The sequence below is a fragment of the Branchiostoma lanceolatum genome, chromosome 1 (assembly GCF_035083965.1).
Source record: "Branchiostoma lanceolatum isolate klBraLanc5 chromosome 1, klBraLanc5.hap2, whole genome shotgun sequence".
Taxonomy (NCBI): Eukaryota; Metazoa; Chordata; class Leptocardii; order Amphioxiformes; family Branchiostomatidae; genus Branchiostoma; species Branchiostoma lanceolatum.
The window spans coordinates 37,868,935-37,885,685 of NC_089722.1; the positions used below are offsets into that span (position 1 = coordinate 37,868,935).

A 16,751-nucleotide genomic window follows, 5' to 3' on the forward strand; every position below is an offset into this window, starting at 1 on the left:
ACCCCCAAAACATCCCGAAAATTTGTGAAACATGCCTTCTGACACGAACTACAGTTGGGCGACATGGTTTATTTGCTTAACGACAAACACAAAGCCGTACTCTCCAGATCAGTACAGATAAAATGTGTACTCCCTACAAGTGCGCACCGCTGTCTTTCTTAAGTTTACAAACGCTAGATTCACCTTGCCAAACAGTTTCATAAGAAAAAAAAGTTTGTCAATGCCACTAAGGCCCCGGATGGAAACCATTGAGTGACTACATGCTGGATTTGGATAACGTGTGATTTGATGTATTGAATATGGTCCACTTGAAAGGCAACAAAACACACAAAACATGCAAATTGCAATTTTATTGTAACCCGTTTATACTGAGCGACGAAAAATCTCATTAGTAGCTCTAACGTGTTTCACTGATAAAGGAGTGTGTTTTGTGTGTTTTGTGTCTTTTAAAGCATACTTTGACGTCATGGATCATATTCGCTATAAAGAGTCATATGTCATACAAATCCAATTTTGGTCGTTCAGCGGTCGCCGACTTAGTGGACGGGGTTTTAACCTAGCCACTGCTAGTAGGCTTTTGGGGCTTGTTTTTATATTTTTTTTTATGGCATGTCGTTCCACCAGAAAGTGAGAACGTGCAGTAGAATTAACTGATGTGACATCAGAAAAAAACACCCTGCTCGTAGAGTCCGTTGAATAGGCTAGGTTAACCAACTTTGATAAACACACCGTACTTAATCTCTCTCCTCAGAAACAGTCACGCTCTTGTGTTTCCAATTCCCGCCTCAGGAAGCCGCTAGTTGAGTTGGAAAGCCGCCGGAAGATACGCCGGGCTAAGGGTCTGACGCAGGTGGCATTGTTCGGCCTTCGAAGCTCACCCGAGCGTCGCTCGGCCGTTTCCGGCGATTCTCGGGAGTTTCCGGCAGCCAAACACATATAAGCCTCCGTTGCGCCCTGGAATCTTCAGTACGCTTTGGTGGCACGCGAAGGAGGGACAACAAACAAAGGAGCTAGAAGAACACAGTCGGGGCTTTTGCCACAAGTGTCGCAACTGCGTCGGGAGAGAAATGGCGAACGATACACTCAAACTCGCGGTGCTCTTTGTGACGTTCTACCTGGCGTCGACGTCGCCTGTAAATGACAACAGACAGAGACGCGAACTGGACCCCGATATGGTAAATACAGTCCCTCAAGAATTATATATCTGTGTTAATGGTTTGCTTTAAAACAACATCGTAACAGGTCGAACCAACTCTACAGAACGACCTTTGATCTGTAACTTTTAAGAGAAGAACGAAAAATAGAGAAATTGTAGTTCCTTAGCCTAGTTTTTGTCGTCTTTATTAATTTTATAGCTTATAGGTTGGCTGGAAATATCTCTTTAGCTTTGGAGAGGTGGCTAGTTTGGTTTGAGTAGAAATGTTACTTGATGTTTGAATGACAATCCCTGATAGAGTGACGTTTTTCCTGACGATTTCTTATTTACAAACTTGCAGTTTCCGGTGTTGCCCGGGGGCCGAGGTCCGTTCTACCCGGAACCACCTGGGTACGAGAGTCCACTCGCCGAAATCAACATGGCCACGGAAGAAATGAAGGAAGGAATGGTTGGTAGACTTTCTTTCTCTATCAAAGATACAACTACTCTACGAAAGGTGGAGGGGCATTCATATTGTAGCTTGGTGGCTAATAATACAGCTTTTGTTATTCTTTCATTTTTCCTTCCCATACTTTTTATTATCGCCGTCATCATGACGTCACTTCCGCCCAACGTTGCTGCCATTAACGCATGTACGGTAGAAGTGTCTATGTGAATGGATGTTTGTCCTTGATGACGTAATAGACCGCATCTAAATAGAAACCAGGCTTCCCTTTTGTAATGTCAAGTGACGGGACCTGACCCAAAACAGTAATTCTTACCGCAAGTCTTTCTAGTGAAATGGTGCTTGCACGAAATCGCCTACCGCAGAGTACTTCGCAGAGATCAAATATTCTCTCTGGCGCATGATATATGACTTAAGAAAGGAACGTATACAACCGTTACGGGTGCTGGGTAGCGTTTCTACAGAACGGCATTTTTCAACATGTTAACACGCAAGTGGGTATGCAAATGTGACAAAGGCCCAACGCCCGAAGCCATTGCAAGGCGTCTTGATCATGCTTCCTGTTACTTTCTCCTGAACATAAGGTTCTTATCTCGATGCGAGGACGACTTTTGCTCTTATCTGGCTTCGGGCTTCTTTGCTATCAATAAGGTCATCACATCCCTAAGATACTTCAAGCTTCTTTCATATCGCCATGCCCTTAAGCCGCCGTTACAACTTACTTCTTTCCTTCTTTTCTTTAATTTCTTTTCTGTTTTTCTTTTCTTTCTTTCTTTCTTTCTTTCTTTCTTTTTTCTTTCTTTCTTTTTCTTTTTCTTTTTCTTTCTTTTTCTTTTTCTTTTTTTTCTTTCTTTCTTTCTTTCTTTCTTTCTTTCTTTCTTTCTTTCTTTCTTTCTTTCTTTTTCTTTCTTTTTCTTTAATTTTCTTTTTTCTTTCTTTCTTTCTTTCTTTCATTCTTTCTTTCTTTTTTCTTTCTTTTTTTCCTTCTTTCTTTTGTCAGGTCAAATCTTGCTCTGTTTGTCCGATTCTTTTATTATTATTTTTTCTCTCTTTTCGTCTCCGTCTTCCTTTTACGCCATCTCCACAAAATCCTTCTGTGTTTTCCCTCTTACTGGTTTTCATGGAAAGCAACGAATGATTGAATAGATAAATGAATGAACTAACGGAAAAACGAACGAATGTATGAGTGTAGGAAGGAATACTGTAAATGCAGAAATGTTCGCGGTTTTCGCGGCGACGTTTCACCGCAAACTTTAAACCACCGCGAACATTTTTGTCCAGTATGTCACTATAGATCTAGCGCTGCCGCAAACTTAAAACCACCGCAAACACTCCATTCTCGCATTAGCGCGAAATAGAAAACCACACGAACATAAATGCATTTACAGTATCGTGGATTTTTCCTTTGCAGAAATTTCTGATGAACTATGGCTACTTAAACGAAGAAAATATGCAGGATGAAATCAGTGCGTCTATAAAGGACGTCTCGGCTGCCATCAAGTTGGTGCAGTACAACTACGGTCTGCGCATGACCGGAAAGATGGACGAGTCCACTATCGAGGCCATGAGGAGACCCCGCTGTGGGATTGTTGACGTCATCGCCGACTACCAACTCTCCGGAACCAAATGGGAGAAAAATCATATCACTTACAGGTATGGATTGTTGAGAAAAGTCGTCGGAATGTACATTTACATGTCTATTTATATTTCTATTTATATAGAATAATAAATAATAATAATAACTGTTCTTGGTTGAATGGATATATCTATGATAAGACTTCAATTTAACCAAATCAGTGCACGTCTTGAGCAGAGTACATCTTGACTCTTGATCATTCTTGTTTGTTAGCTGCTCTTTTCCGATGATATTTCAACACATGAATCCCCATTCTTATGTTCGCAAACATATATTTATATGTGCACCACTTCCTGCACTCTAACTATTCTCCAAGCAGAGGTTTTGGTCGGGTTTGGTAGTAGTGGCCGGGTTTTTTTACGTTGCGCCAACGTAAAAAAAAAACGGCCACTACTACCCCACCCGACCAAAACCTCTGCTTGGAGAATACACTCCAACCACTCTGTAAGCCCAGAGTCGCCTTTCCTCCATCGGCTAGCACTCCTCCGATGCCTTACACTAAAGAATATACTGTAATTCTTGTTTCTTTCACTGTACTTAAACTATTGTTTTCATTTATGATCCCGTCACACATCCGTTCTGTGAATCATTTGCCGCCACTGTGAAGTTAAAGTTCAGAGAAAATTATTTTCCTTACACTGACATTTTTCTACGGTGAAGATAACGTTAATTACAGTATTAAACAACATCATCTGTTTTTCCCACACACAGGATCGAGAACTCCACGCCGTACCTGACCGAGCAGGAGGTACGGGACACGGTGCGGACAGCCTTCGGGGTCTGGTCCGACTACACCCCGCTTACCTTCTCGGAGGTCCGGGACCGCGGGAGGACCGACGTGGACATCCTGGTCGAGTTCACAAGCGGCGACCACGGCGACAACTCGCCTTTTGACGGAAGGTAAAGGCTCCTTCAGATAATCAGAAAGCAGATAATCAAATAAGCGCTTCTGTATTTAAAATGCTTCCTGCTCTGGTGTACTGTGAATGTTACAACGTTCCTTATATTTCGCTATCTACTGGTATTTCATTTCATAATGTTACAAATGTTGTTTTAGTTCGTTCCATTTCGTTCCATTTCGTTCCATTTCGTTCCATTTCGCTCCATTTCGTACTTTCTGGGGACCCTCAGATAAGTCTCGGGTTTGAAGAGAGCCACACCCCAAGCACGATAAACAAACCATGCCACCACACTTATCGAAATAGAAATCGAAAATACTAGGGATCAGTCCCGACGTGAGTGAAACAAATAAAAAAGCCTGGATATGCAGCTTGTACTGTTCAGTACAAACCTGGTGTGTTACGCCATGAGGTGGTTTACCGGGTATGTAATACAAAAAAAATTGAGGACAATCTTGGGACAACCGTGATGCGCAGTATACAAAGTCAACCGTCTTTTGACGGAAAAGGTTTTCTTAGATCTTGGTATAGTCTCTTACGCCTATTACCCATTCAGGACCCTCCCGCTACCAACTCTACTCCGACTATAGCTAGTTCTCAACCCAAAACCCTGTGCTGGGTTGGGAGTAGCCTGGAATCCATCCAAATCTATCTCCAGATCGCTCCTCTGATTACATCTAAGCGGAAAATGACTTTTCAAATTCATAGTGGTGTCGTATACAAATTTCTGCCGTCTTTTGACGGAAAACATTTTCGTACATCCTTGTCGACGGTCGGTTACCCAAAAAAGTTGCTGAATATCGTACGACAAAATATTTGTTAATAGTATTTGAACTTCTTCTGAACTCGATGAACTTTGCAGTACGAATTCGAACAGCCTGAAATTTGTATAAAAAAAAAGCTTGTTGGTTGTTTATGACCGAAATATAACTGCTTTTGTAATATGATACTCAAGGTATGTTCCGGGTACCGGAAGGGGCCAAAACCTTGCGCATGCGTTCCAGCCGCCACGTGACTCCTACACCTACCGCATTGACGGTGACTCTCACTTCGACGGAGACGAAGAGTGGACATTGAACACTGACAGGGGTGAGGAACAGGTCCAACAGATACAGAAACTAGCCATGTGCATGTATTATCATCAATGTTCTATTGTGTTGTTAGCATAATATTGTAGATCTTTTGTCGTGCATGTAAATACCAATTGACCAATTGGCCAAAACGTATGTTCGGAACCCCCCCCCCCCCCCAAAAAAAAACTCACAGAATCGGCGGGCGATATCTTTTTATTTGGTGATTAATTGATTTATTGATTGATTGATTTATTGATTGGCATATGAAAGGCTTTAGCTTTATCTGTTATCCTACTGATCAATTGATTAATCAATTTAGTTATTGATTAATTGATTTATAGATTCATTGATTGATTTATTGACATTGAATGCTTAGACTTTTTTTACATTTTTGATTGGTTGGTTGGTCGGTCGGTTGGTTGGATGATCGATCAGTTGAATAGCCGATCAGTTGATTGATTGATTGATTGATTGATTGATTGATTGAATGAATGATTGATTGATTGATTGACAATGTAACTCATTTTACCCAGGAGTGAACCTGCTGATTGTCGCTATTCACGAGTTCGGCCACGCCCTGGGCATCAGCCACACCCCCGTCCTGGGCGCCATCATGTTCCCCGCCTACGTGTACCAGGAGGACCCCTGCATCCACCCGGACGACAAGGCCGCTATCCAGAAACTCTACGGTCAGTTGTATTTCCTCATCAACTATTTTTCGTCAGGGATCGCATTGGTCATATCGGATGGTGACGTAAAACCGGCGGTCCCATGTATGAGGGAGCTTCATGCGTAATCAACAAGCGCCAAACCTTGCCTCCGTACGTAAGCATTTAACACACTTATCAAGAAGAGCAGAGTCGACCCGGTGTAGTTGGCTAAACATGCTAGCCATAGCGAAGCCATGGCCAAATCCACCTTTCTCAAGCGGCGGACATAATGGAATGAAACCGAGGCGGCCATTGTGGCAAACATTAGACTGATCTTAACTGTCCATCACAATTCGCAGTTCAGCCAATGATTACATGGTGATTAGAGAATCGACCAATGAGGAAGTGGCTACCTGTCCGTCGAATATCTGCATTTTTATGTTTTTACTTTGCATTTCTACGTTTTGACGGAGAAGGGCGGGGACTGTGGGATCAATCAACGTGGATCTAGATTGCTGCATCTTTTCTGTGCATTACATTAGTTATGATATTGATAATTGGAGATCCTATTTTAAAATTTAGTTTGATTTGGGAGGAAAACTAAATCTGTGACTTTTTTTTTGTTTCTTTGCTTCTTTGTCCTCCTTTAATTCTATCATGTCCGTCGCGTGAGAAAGGCGTATTGCACTACTAGCTTACGAGACAGCGTCATACTTCGTCCACAGCCTTAAGCCCCCCTCTCACTGGACCTGCGGCACGCTGGCGGTGTCGCTGCGTCCTAAACTGAGTTACCCCCTGACTTTATAATGGAAATATCATTCAAAACGTACAGGTACGACCAAAAAGACAACAAAGCACACAAAGCTTTAAAATATTTTTATTCTCAATGAAACTCGTTGAGTGCCTTGTCAATTCGGTCGGCCTCAGCGACGCCGCCAGCGTGCCGTGGGTCCAGTGAGACGCGGGCTTAAGGCTCGGTCGTTTTAACCTTACCTGTACAGTGTGAGTCGCAATTCTCTATAGCGGGCAGCAGTTTTCTCTGCTCAAAATGTTTGCAAAATGTACTGACAGCAAACAGTGTTGTCTCAAAGTGTTGGTAAGTACAAGGTGCATGACAAACTGATTGACTTTTAAAAGACAACCCAACCAGGATCAAGTCCTGTAAGATGTGTTTTAGAAACGTTATTGAAGGTTAGACATCTAGTACATTACATAATGTTACATACTTGATGAGCTGCAATTCCTTTCATCAAAATGCATCGTTCTTTTCAAATTGTAAGTCATGAGGACAGCCTTTTATATGATATTTGACTACTGTCATATTTCAATTCCATACCCAGTTGAATCAATATTTAGCCGTGGGTAAGGCATAAACCTTTATTCAAAGATTGAAATTCTGTCCATAGGAGCTCAAGAGGTTCCCAACCCCACCCTTCCCATGTGTTCCATTGCGCCAGAGCGTTGCAACACTCCAGAATTTGACGCCGCCTTGCGATTCCGTGGGGAACTGTTCTTCTTTAAGGTAAGCAAAATACGATTTTACCCCCCCCCCCCAGGTCTGGAGGGTGAAAGGCATTATTTTAGTGAATTAAGATACGAAACATTTCCGTTGCATATGTTAAATAACTTATATTCAAGAGCTGTTCAAAAATCCGAGATGAATCTATTTTACTTCAGCCCATATGAAAGGAAGCATGCACGAAAAAAAAATGACATTCATCATAGTTATTTTATTCAGCAAACATTAAAACGTACATTCTATTTTCTACAGGATGAGTATTGGTTCCGGGTCAACGGACGCACAGGTCGCATTTCCGGTCCCGATCCTGTGCGGCACTTCTGGGCGGACCTGCCCAAAAAGATCGACGCCGCGTACGAGCGAGTTTCGGACGGGAAACTTTTCTTCTTCGGTGGTGAGTAGATACTACAAAGTTACATGTATAAACAAAAAAACAAGCGTAGGCAAATGACACGGTGTACAACTGTTGTGCAATACAGATATCATTATTGTAACTCCTTGGTTGTGGATAAAGAACTTTGCTATTCAGTCGACTACTGACCTTACAGGGCTCTAGCCAGCCTTAACTTTTATTCCGTAAGGCAAAATATCTGTATAAATATATCGTGTCGAGCGCCGAAGGCAATTCTAGGGGGCTCCTGGAGTATTCTCCCCCGGAAAATTTTGAAATCTGGAGCCCCTGAAACGCTATCTCCGGCATTTTGAGGGGGGGCGTTTTGCTGGTAGACCAAACCTTAAAAATGCCATCTCTTTTGGTGAACTCGCTTATTAAGGACGTCACCTTTACCTTTTACCTGCCTCCATCCCTCACAGGTGACCAGTACTGGCGGTATGACGGCACGACTCCCGAGGCAGGCAACCCCCGGCCCATCTCCGACTTCGGCCTGCCCGTGAGCTTCATCGACGGCGCGCTGCCGTGGCGCCCGTCGGGGAAGACCTACTTCTTCAAGGGTGACCAGTACTGGCGTTACGACGAGGAGAACGCGCGGATGGACCCTGGCTATCCACGCCCCCTAGCGGTCTGGCGAGGACTGCGGCGCCTGGGCCGTGTGGACGCCGTGTTTGAAGGGGCTACTGGAGATGGTACGTCATGAAGAAGGATGATTTGTTTTTGGTAGCGCTTGTTACAGTTTTGCGTGCAAAACCTTTGTTGAATCCGTTGGCATTTGTGGCGGCCGTTGATTTTGTGACGTCGCCATACATTCCCACTGGGGCACATAAAAAATACAACCGTCGTTAGAGTATATTGACGACCCTTTCCTTGTGATAAAGTTTTCCGAACGCTGTTGTCTCTTTTACAGATCACAGTTACTTCTTTAAGGACGGAAAATACTGGAAATACAGCGAGAAACTCTACAGGATCGCCAGAGGATACCTGAATGGAAAGGACATCGCTACGGAGTGGCTGGGGTGCTAGGCTTCGTACCATTTAAACCCCAGCCCCCTCTCACTGGACCCGCGGCACGCTGGCGGCGTCACTGTGTACTAGCTTTGTCTTACCCTTGACTTTATAATGGGAATATCATTCAAAATGTGCAAATGTGACCAAAAAGACAACAAAACACACAAAGCTTCAAAAAGATTCGTTTTTTTGTCGATGAAATTCGTTGAGTGCTTTGTCGATTCGATCGGCCGTAGCGACGCCGCCAGCGTGCCGCGGGTTCAGTGAGAGGGGGGCTTTAGTCTACAGGTGGTAAATAACGTCGATATAGTAACTGTTACATAGAAAAAGATGATTCTAAAAAGCCTTACCGTCAATTTCTTTTTTGTCACATGAAATTAACTACCAAATGTTAGTATTTTCATCGTTGATACAAATGCACAAATTTCTAAGACTAAGCCTATGTTGGTTTTATACATTTTTGTACATTAATAAAGTTGTTGAGAAAATATCCAACATGGATTTGTTTGTTGCTTTTTGTTTGTTTGCCTCTTGGTATTCGCATGATTGACAGGTCCAATATTACAAATGGACGTCATTTCTGCTCCGAAAAACGCTGCTATACGATATGTAAGGGGATCCATTAAGGTGTATCAAAAAAGGCAAGAAATGTATGAGAATATGTTCTTACCCCATACTACGTAGACACGATTTTAGATAGGACCTCGAGCTTCTCTGATAGTACTAGACAACAGTAGGTGCCGTACATTTCAATAATTGAGCAATAAAGTATTCATACATTATCAAAGGATGTTGCAATATTATAACAAAGCTAATTCCCGTTACGTATGAGTAATGCATAAAAGGATATAGAGAAATCTTTATTGACACAACAACAAAAGTACAGCTACTTTCGTAAGGTCTACTAAATCAATACATACAAACAGTCAAGTGGATACAAATGAATTAACCTATACATAAATGTTTATGAATAGATATGAATAAACTCGGCTCTGTGTTGGCACCAGCCTAGAATCCATCATATGCTAGCTCCAATTCACTCCAATCCGAGTTTAATTTGTCTGAATTCATATTCAGCTATCGCAGTCAACTTTTAAAGACAAGTAAGAATCGTTGCCGGCCAACTCCCAGCCACAGATGGTCGTTGTTATATGTTCATGTAACACAATCACCAGGCAGAAGGATTTCAGCTAGGGGGCCTTGACCCCATTACTTCCAGACGACTTTACACTTAGCACTCCTAGGTCAAAAAGATAACTCCGCCCAGCATGCTTGCAGAGGACAAAATAAAGCATGCAGTCAACTATCACAACCGTGTCTAGCCTACTTGAATCCGACGTGATAATCAAGTATCCATAGACATCAGAGCACAACAGCCGTGCTCCCAAACATTGTCTGGAGAAGGTCGGGAGGCCGTGCGCTCGTTCTCATCTTTTGTACTCCGTTACCGTTTGAAGTAAGACGTTCTAGACATTAAGATATGCAACATATAAGGCACTGTCGTTTTTATAACGACTTAAAACTTTTCTGGCTTTTAAAAGCGACAGTTTGGCACCTTATATGTGGCATATCTTAATGTCAGGAACGTCTTACTTCAAATGGTAACGGAAGTTACAAAATGGGTACATTTAAATGAGAACGAGCGCATGGTCGGCTATGTGTGACAGAGGCTTTATAGACCTTTCTCACGCGGCGGACATGATATAATGAAAACGAGGCCATTATAGCAAACAATAGACCGATCATAACTGTAAATCACAATTAGGAGTTTAGCCAATGATTACATGATAATCAGAGAATCGACCAATGAGAAAGTGACTGCATGACCGTTGAATATTTGCATTGCTATGTTCTTATTTTGAATTTCTACGTTTTGACGAAGGAGGGCGGGGACCATGGCATCGGTCAACGAAGCTCTAAATTGCTGCATCTTTTTTGTGCATTACATTAGTTATAGTATTGATACTTGGATATCATATTTTAAAACTTGATGTGATTTAGGAGGAAAAGTAAATCATATTTGCTTCTTTGCCTCATTGGTCTCGTCTTCATTCTATCATGTCCGCCGCGTGAGAAAGGTGTATCGCGACTCTAAGTTCCCTTGGCAGAAGCAGCGGGACCTGCAGAGCACTGCTCCAGCTTCTGGACGGCAGCCAGCATCTCTGCCATCAGCTGTGTGAAATTATCATACCAGACCTGCATCTCGTCTGCCTTCTGTTCAACCCCTGCTGTCTGCGAAGTAAAGGTAAAGCGGTAGTAAATATATAGGTAAGGTTATCTCAGCCTGTCTCCTAGTAAAACTGAAGCTGAAGTTATTAGGTTAAGTTTATTCATCCTTGGCTCTGGCTTATCTATCCCTGTATAAAGTAAAGCTGCAGAAAGGGAATAGGTAGGTCTGTCTTGTTGTGAAAAGTAAAGGTTTAGTAAATGAGCAGGTAATATTTATTGTCTACTAGTCAAAATTGATCAGTTATTAGTGGAACGTAAGGTTTATCAATTCCTGTATGCCACCAACACCTTCCTGCATAAACAGCAAGGAAATTATTCAAAGCAGGATTTTACTGTGGCTTTCAACACACACAGAACTTACGACTATACGGCACCAGGCTTTGTCAAGGAATGAGCCAATCCACCGCTTCTGTCACGTCACTTTATGCACTAGACAGTTTCCAATTCCGTTCTTTGCAATTTCCAAGCAGATGTCGGGGGAGTCTACAACGTTACGTTTTCCTTGCTGCCCTTTTCGATTTAATTTGATTTATACACGAGCACATATAGCAAATATAGTACTGTTATTTTCTATGACAAACCGCCTCCGTCACAGAAAAGGACAGCTAGCTAGGAAAACGTAACGATTTAGCCCTCCCCAACATCCGCTTGGAGATTACAGTTGCGGTGCCTGCCTGTGGGGCGATAGTGGTTGTAGTGATCACTGGCGCAGTGCTCGACCCCGTGCAGATCATTGGATCGGGTTCTATATCCTCACTCCCCTTACAGTGACAGGTCACACCGTCGACGGTCACGGTTTCCCCGTCTTCGTAGTACTGCCCCTCGTGTTCACAGCCTGCAACGTTGCAATATAAGATGTATAAACAAGTGGCTAGCATAAAAGATTGATCTGAGTTGGTAAACAACATTAAATGGAAATTGATCGGGAAGGGGGGCGACATAGAATTCCAACAACCTTTGACCCTTTGCTGACGTCCCGCGTGCATGAAGCCTCGTGATCGGATAAATAAAAATACGAAAATTTCAATGAGACCATTTGTTTTAGTTGATGAATGTACCCGACAATGAAGACCGTAACATGTGCAAGGCCCAAGACATAAAAACCGGTAAGGCCATGGACAGCCACTAGGAGTCCTATGATTATCACAAACCTTTGCTATAGGTTTTCTCCAGACCTACCTGCATAAAAGATATCATCACAACCAATAGCGTCTCAAGTTATTTTACACACGCACACACACACACGCACACACACACACACACACACACACACACACACACACACACACACACACACACACACACACACACACACACACCAAAGACAATGCGGCCTCATTAACGAAAATATTATCAATTTCTTCAGAAACTTTCCGTAGTGATATGTATATTTTGTAATGTTTCATTTCGCATAAGTTGAAATCAATTTCAGAAAATGTAGATTGAAAGCGCTGCGTTGAGACAAATGTCAGTCTATTTTTGTCTATACTAGGTCAAAGAAGTAAATGATAACATAACTGAGTAAATACAACAACTTTTACAGGATTGAATATAGATTTCACCTAAAAGCTACAACATATAAAACATCACAGCATGTCTAGGACAAAATAGACAAAAAAACGGAAGTTCAGCTGCAGTACCAAGGTCACACACTAGGGAGGGGGCAAAATCGACCTTGACCCTCGTCTTTCCAACACCTACCCTAAATGTCATCACAATACACTACTAGTATTCGTAAGTTTTGCTGACTAGAAAAATCCGGAAACACACACACAGACGGAAAGAAAGGCAGGCACTGAGACAGACAGACACACAAACAGACACAACCGAAACAGTATCTCCATTTCTCATGGAGATAACTATAACAACTGTCAGGAGGACAAACTTACATCCGATTCCAAAGTTGTCCCAGCTAACGATTTCACCGTCGTCATTACAGTAGCGGCCGTACCCCATGCAGCCTGGCACCTCGGCAATCACCTCCCCCCGACTGTAGACTCGGCCCCCATCGTCACAGCCGTGTCCCCCGGGGTGATAGGCTGGCGGCCATGTTGGCTGCCAAGTTGGCACTGGAATACAAGTCGGAAGAGACTGTTTGTGCGCAGTTTTTGAGGGTTACCTTTATCATCTTGACTTATTTGGAACACGTTAAAGACATGTACGCACTCTAAACACATTGGAATTGAACTTTGCCTTCTTTAGTAATGACCCAAGGGCGATAGGTTGACGGCCATTTTGGCGGCCATGTTGACACTGGAACAGAAATCAGACTGTTTTCCATTTCCGTGCAATTTTTGAAGGTTACCTTTCATCATCTTGACTTATTTGAAACACGTTACAGAAATGTACGCCCTCTAAACACAGTGGAACCAAAATTCGCCTTCTTTATTAATGAAGTGTCAATGAGATAGCGGGGAGGGGGGTCACTAACATACAGAATTTTAAGTTGTCGATGAGGATATGTTGCCATGGCAACAAGGTCAGATCTAACGATAACAGCTCGAATGCCAACAAAACATGCAAACGAAAATGAAGTTCCACACAACCCTAAAGAGACTCTCTCTGGACGGTGGTCCTTTCCGACTAGTCGACTGTCTACAATTGATTGTTTGAGCTTGAATATCGTGAAGGACTTTACCTCCGTTAAGCTGTCAGTACAATTATGCCTAGTTTGCTTACCTGCCGTACAGCCGCAAGCCAAGACACAGAAAATGACGACGGGAGGAAGCACAGAGAACTCCTTGCAGCATTTCATCTAATCTGGTAGCTTCAGGCTCTGTTTTTCATTAGAGGTGAACAGATTAAATCGTGCCAATCTTACGATGTCCCGGGGCTTGGATGTCCTCTGAAGAAGCGATAGAAACCGTCACGTGTACAGGTGGCAGTGAAATGGTCTGGAAGTGAGTGAGTGCATGAGTGAGTGAGTGAGTGAGTGAGTGAGTGAGTGAGTGAGTGAATGAGTGAGTGAGTGAGTGAGTGAGTGAGTGAGTGAGTGACTGAGTGAGTGAGTGACTGAGTGAGTGACTGAGTGAGTGAGTGAATGAGTGAGTGACTGAGTGAATGAGTGAGTGAGTGAGTGAATGACTGAGTGAGTGAGTGAATTAGTGAGTGAGTGAGTGAGTGAGTGAGTGAGTGACTGAGTGAGTGACTGAGTGAGTGAGTGAATGAGTGAGTGAGTGAGTGAGTGAGTGAGTGAGTGAGTGAGTTAGTGAGTGAGTGAATGAGTGAGTTAGTGAGTGAGTGAATGACTGAGTGAGTGAATGAGTGAGTGAGTGAATGACTGAGTGAGTGAATGAGTGAGTGACTGAGTGACTGAGTGAGTGAGTGAGTGAGTGAGTGACTGAGTGAGTGACTGAGTGAGTGAGTGAATGAGTGAGTGAGTGAGTGACTGAGTGAGTGACTGAGTGACTGAGTGAGTGAGTGAGTGAGTGACTGACTGACTGACTGAGTGACTGAGTGAGTGAGTAAGAGAGAGAAACAAGACTGCGAGAGAAAGAGAGTTCCGCAAATTTGGCATGGTTACAGAAAAAGCAACTGATGAGCATTCGTCGCGCAAAGGACAACATTTAATAGCTAGCAATTATTTTCTTTATTTTAGTGGGTTAATTCGTGAACATGTAAACATGTTTGAGGGTCTGCATGCCGTTAAGCGTTATGCGCTATCTTAATTCACCGTTAATCGTAGCCGGCCCGCTCTAATTCAACGTTAAACGTTACCGATATATTAATTGTGAAGTGTTACTGGGCATGGTCGTTTCAATTCTACGTAGCGTGTTATTTGTCACCCTGAATTCAACGTTAAGCGTTATTGATCGTAATTCCTCATTACGCAGGAAATAGCGTTTCAGCGGGTCAGGATTTTAAAATTTTCGCAGGGGAGCGCGCCCCACAGACCCTTTAGTAATATTTGCCCGTCGAAATGCAAAAAAAGCGTTTCAGGGTGTCAAGATTTCAAATTCTCCCCGGAGCATGTCGCGGCTCCGGCGAGGTCTGGAGGACGCGACGCCCCTCAAAAATCAAGCTGAAACCCTTCTGTACTTTTTTTACAAAAAGAGATGTCATAAAACTTAGCTTACTCTTTAGCAAAATTCCTTCCTCAGACTGCAGGAAATAGCGTTTCAGTAGGTCAAGATTTCAAAATTTTCCGGGGCTGCATGCCCCCGGGACCCCCCTAGCATTGCCGCGCCTTCGGCGCTCGTCATCCGATGCTGATCGTGAACATTCCGTCCCAACATTACGAAATTTCCTGCGCTCTGAATTCAAAGGGTTCTGAGCAGGCGTGCGAGAATGCATGGCGTACCAGCTCTTGACACAAGATCAGGGCGACTAGTGGCAATCAACCGTCGTCTTCAGGGGTATATCTCTAAATCTGCTGATGAATTTACCGTTAAACGTTGTCGGCCGTCCTGAATTTACCGTTAAGCGTTGTCGACCGGCCTGAATTTACCGTTAAGCGTTGCCAGGACCCCTCCCCCATGCAGACCCTCATGTTTTGACTACAAACTTTGCATGGGGAGGTAAGCTGATCAAAAAGCGCCAGGCATGGCAATTAGAAGAAAGTAACGACCTCTCTCCAACCTCTGCTTGGAGATTACTTTCGCAGACAATTGTCCTCGCCCTGGTCTTCGCAAGAACGCATCTCTGTAGAGATCATCCTGAAATTAAATTGATACACAATCTTAGACTCTACCAGTCTCCCCCGGTTGCTGGGAAAATAGTAGAAATTGGCCAAATAGAGTCAAATGTTTGAAGGGAGTCGGCTATGGAGAGAGGGTCAAATTCGCAACCGAGGAGATTTGACCCTCTCTCCGTAGCCGACTCCCTTCAAACATTTGACTCTATTTGGCCAATTTCTACTATTTTTCCAGCGACCGGGGGAGACTGGTAAAGTCTACACAATCTAGTGCACACGTTTTCATGACACAGATACAAATGCGTCACAGCGCTACCATGGCAACCAGTGACGTTTATCGTATTAGAAATCATACGATCATCCCCGCCCGATGACGACAATAGCGATAGGAATGCAACATCTCAAATTCAGCAGAAACCTGGTCCCGTGCAGACTGCCTTAATTGCCGCCGCTGTGGAAAGGTCACCTAGTAATCAGAAGCAAAATTTACCCAAATTTGGCTTTTCAGCTTCATGCAGGTACGTAGTAATAATACACAATATCCTCATGCCTTTATAGAGAGGCGTACTTGTCATGATAACTTTCTGTCTTTTAAACTTACTTCTTTATGCAATATTGCGGACACTAGAGCTTCTGAGACATTTTATTTGGGTGTGACGGCCAAGTTTTCTTCCAACATAATTCATGTAAAGATAGAGGGCTGACCCCAAAGTTGCGTTGCGCAGTGGAGTGCAGAACATTGGAATACCTTTATAGTCCCTACTTGAAATTTTTAAAACCTTTCTTTTCCTTGAATTTTTTTGCCCAATCTGGAGACTTTTTGGGTTAGAAGAAACAGGTTTCCCATTTTGGTTGTAATTTGTTTAGTTCGCCATTTTAGTTGGCGTATGGGTATATGTGAGCTTGGATCATGCGGATGTATACATCAGAAATCTGGGGTCAAAGGTAGGGTTTCTTTGAAACTGTCACCTTTCCTCGGAGTTTGAGCTGTACAACCCTCTGTTTTCTTTGCACGGATATCAACTAGACCCTTGTGACTTTCCAGTGAAGAAGAATTTTTAAGATTGAAGTTTGGGTTAGTAATTTTATAAAGCCTTGTTTCTGTGTAT

General features: G+C 43.1%; 1 protein-coding gene across 1 annotated transcript; it reads left to right on the top strand.

The window, feature by feature from the left end:
- Positions 1-789: 789 nt before the first annotated feature.
- LOC136421785 (interstitial collagenase-like) lies at positions 790-9,275 on the top strand. Its single transcript, XM_066409341.1, has 10 exons — positions 790-1,175; positions 1,497-1,604; positions 3,013-3,254; positions 3,949-4,137; positions 5,092-5,225; positions 5,743-5,898; positions 7,266-7,381; positions 7,631-7,772; positions 8,192-8,461; positions 8,680-9,275. Exons 1-10 carry the CDS (start codon positions 1,068-1,070, stop codon positions 8,793-8,795), a joined length of 1,581 nt encoding a protein of 526 aa, XP_066265438.1. The 5' UTR covers positions 790-1,067; the 3' UTR covers positions 8,796-9,275.
- The last annotated feature ends 7,476 nt before the right edge of the window (positions 9,276-16,751 follow it).

Coding starts and splice junctions, on each gene's coding strand:
- LOC136421785 (XM_066409341.1), top strand. CDS start 1,068: ATGGCGAACGATACACTCAAACTCGCGGTGCTCTTTGTGACGTTCTAC. Junction 5,226..5,742: donor GACATTGAACACTGACAGGG/GTGAGGAACAGG, acceptor CATTTTACCCAG/GAGTGAACCTGCTGATTGTC. Junction 5,899..7,265: donor CGCTATCCAGAAACTCTACG/GTCAGTTGTATT, acceptor TTCTGTCCATAG/GAGCTCAAGAGGTTCCCAAC.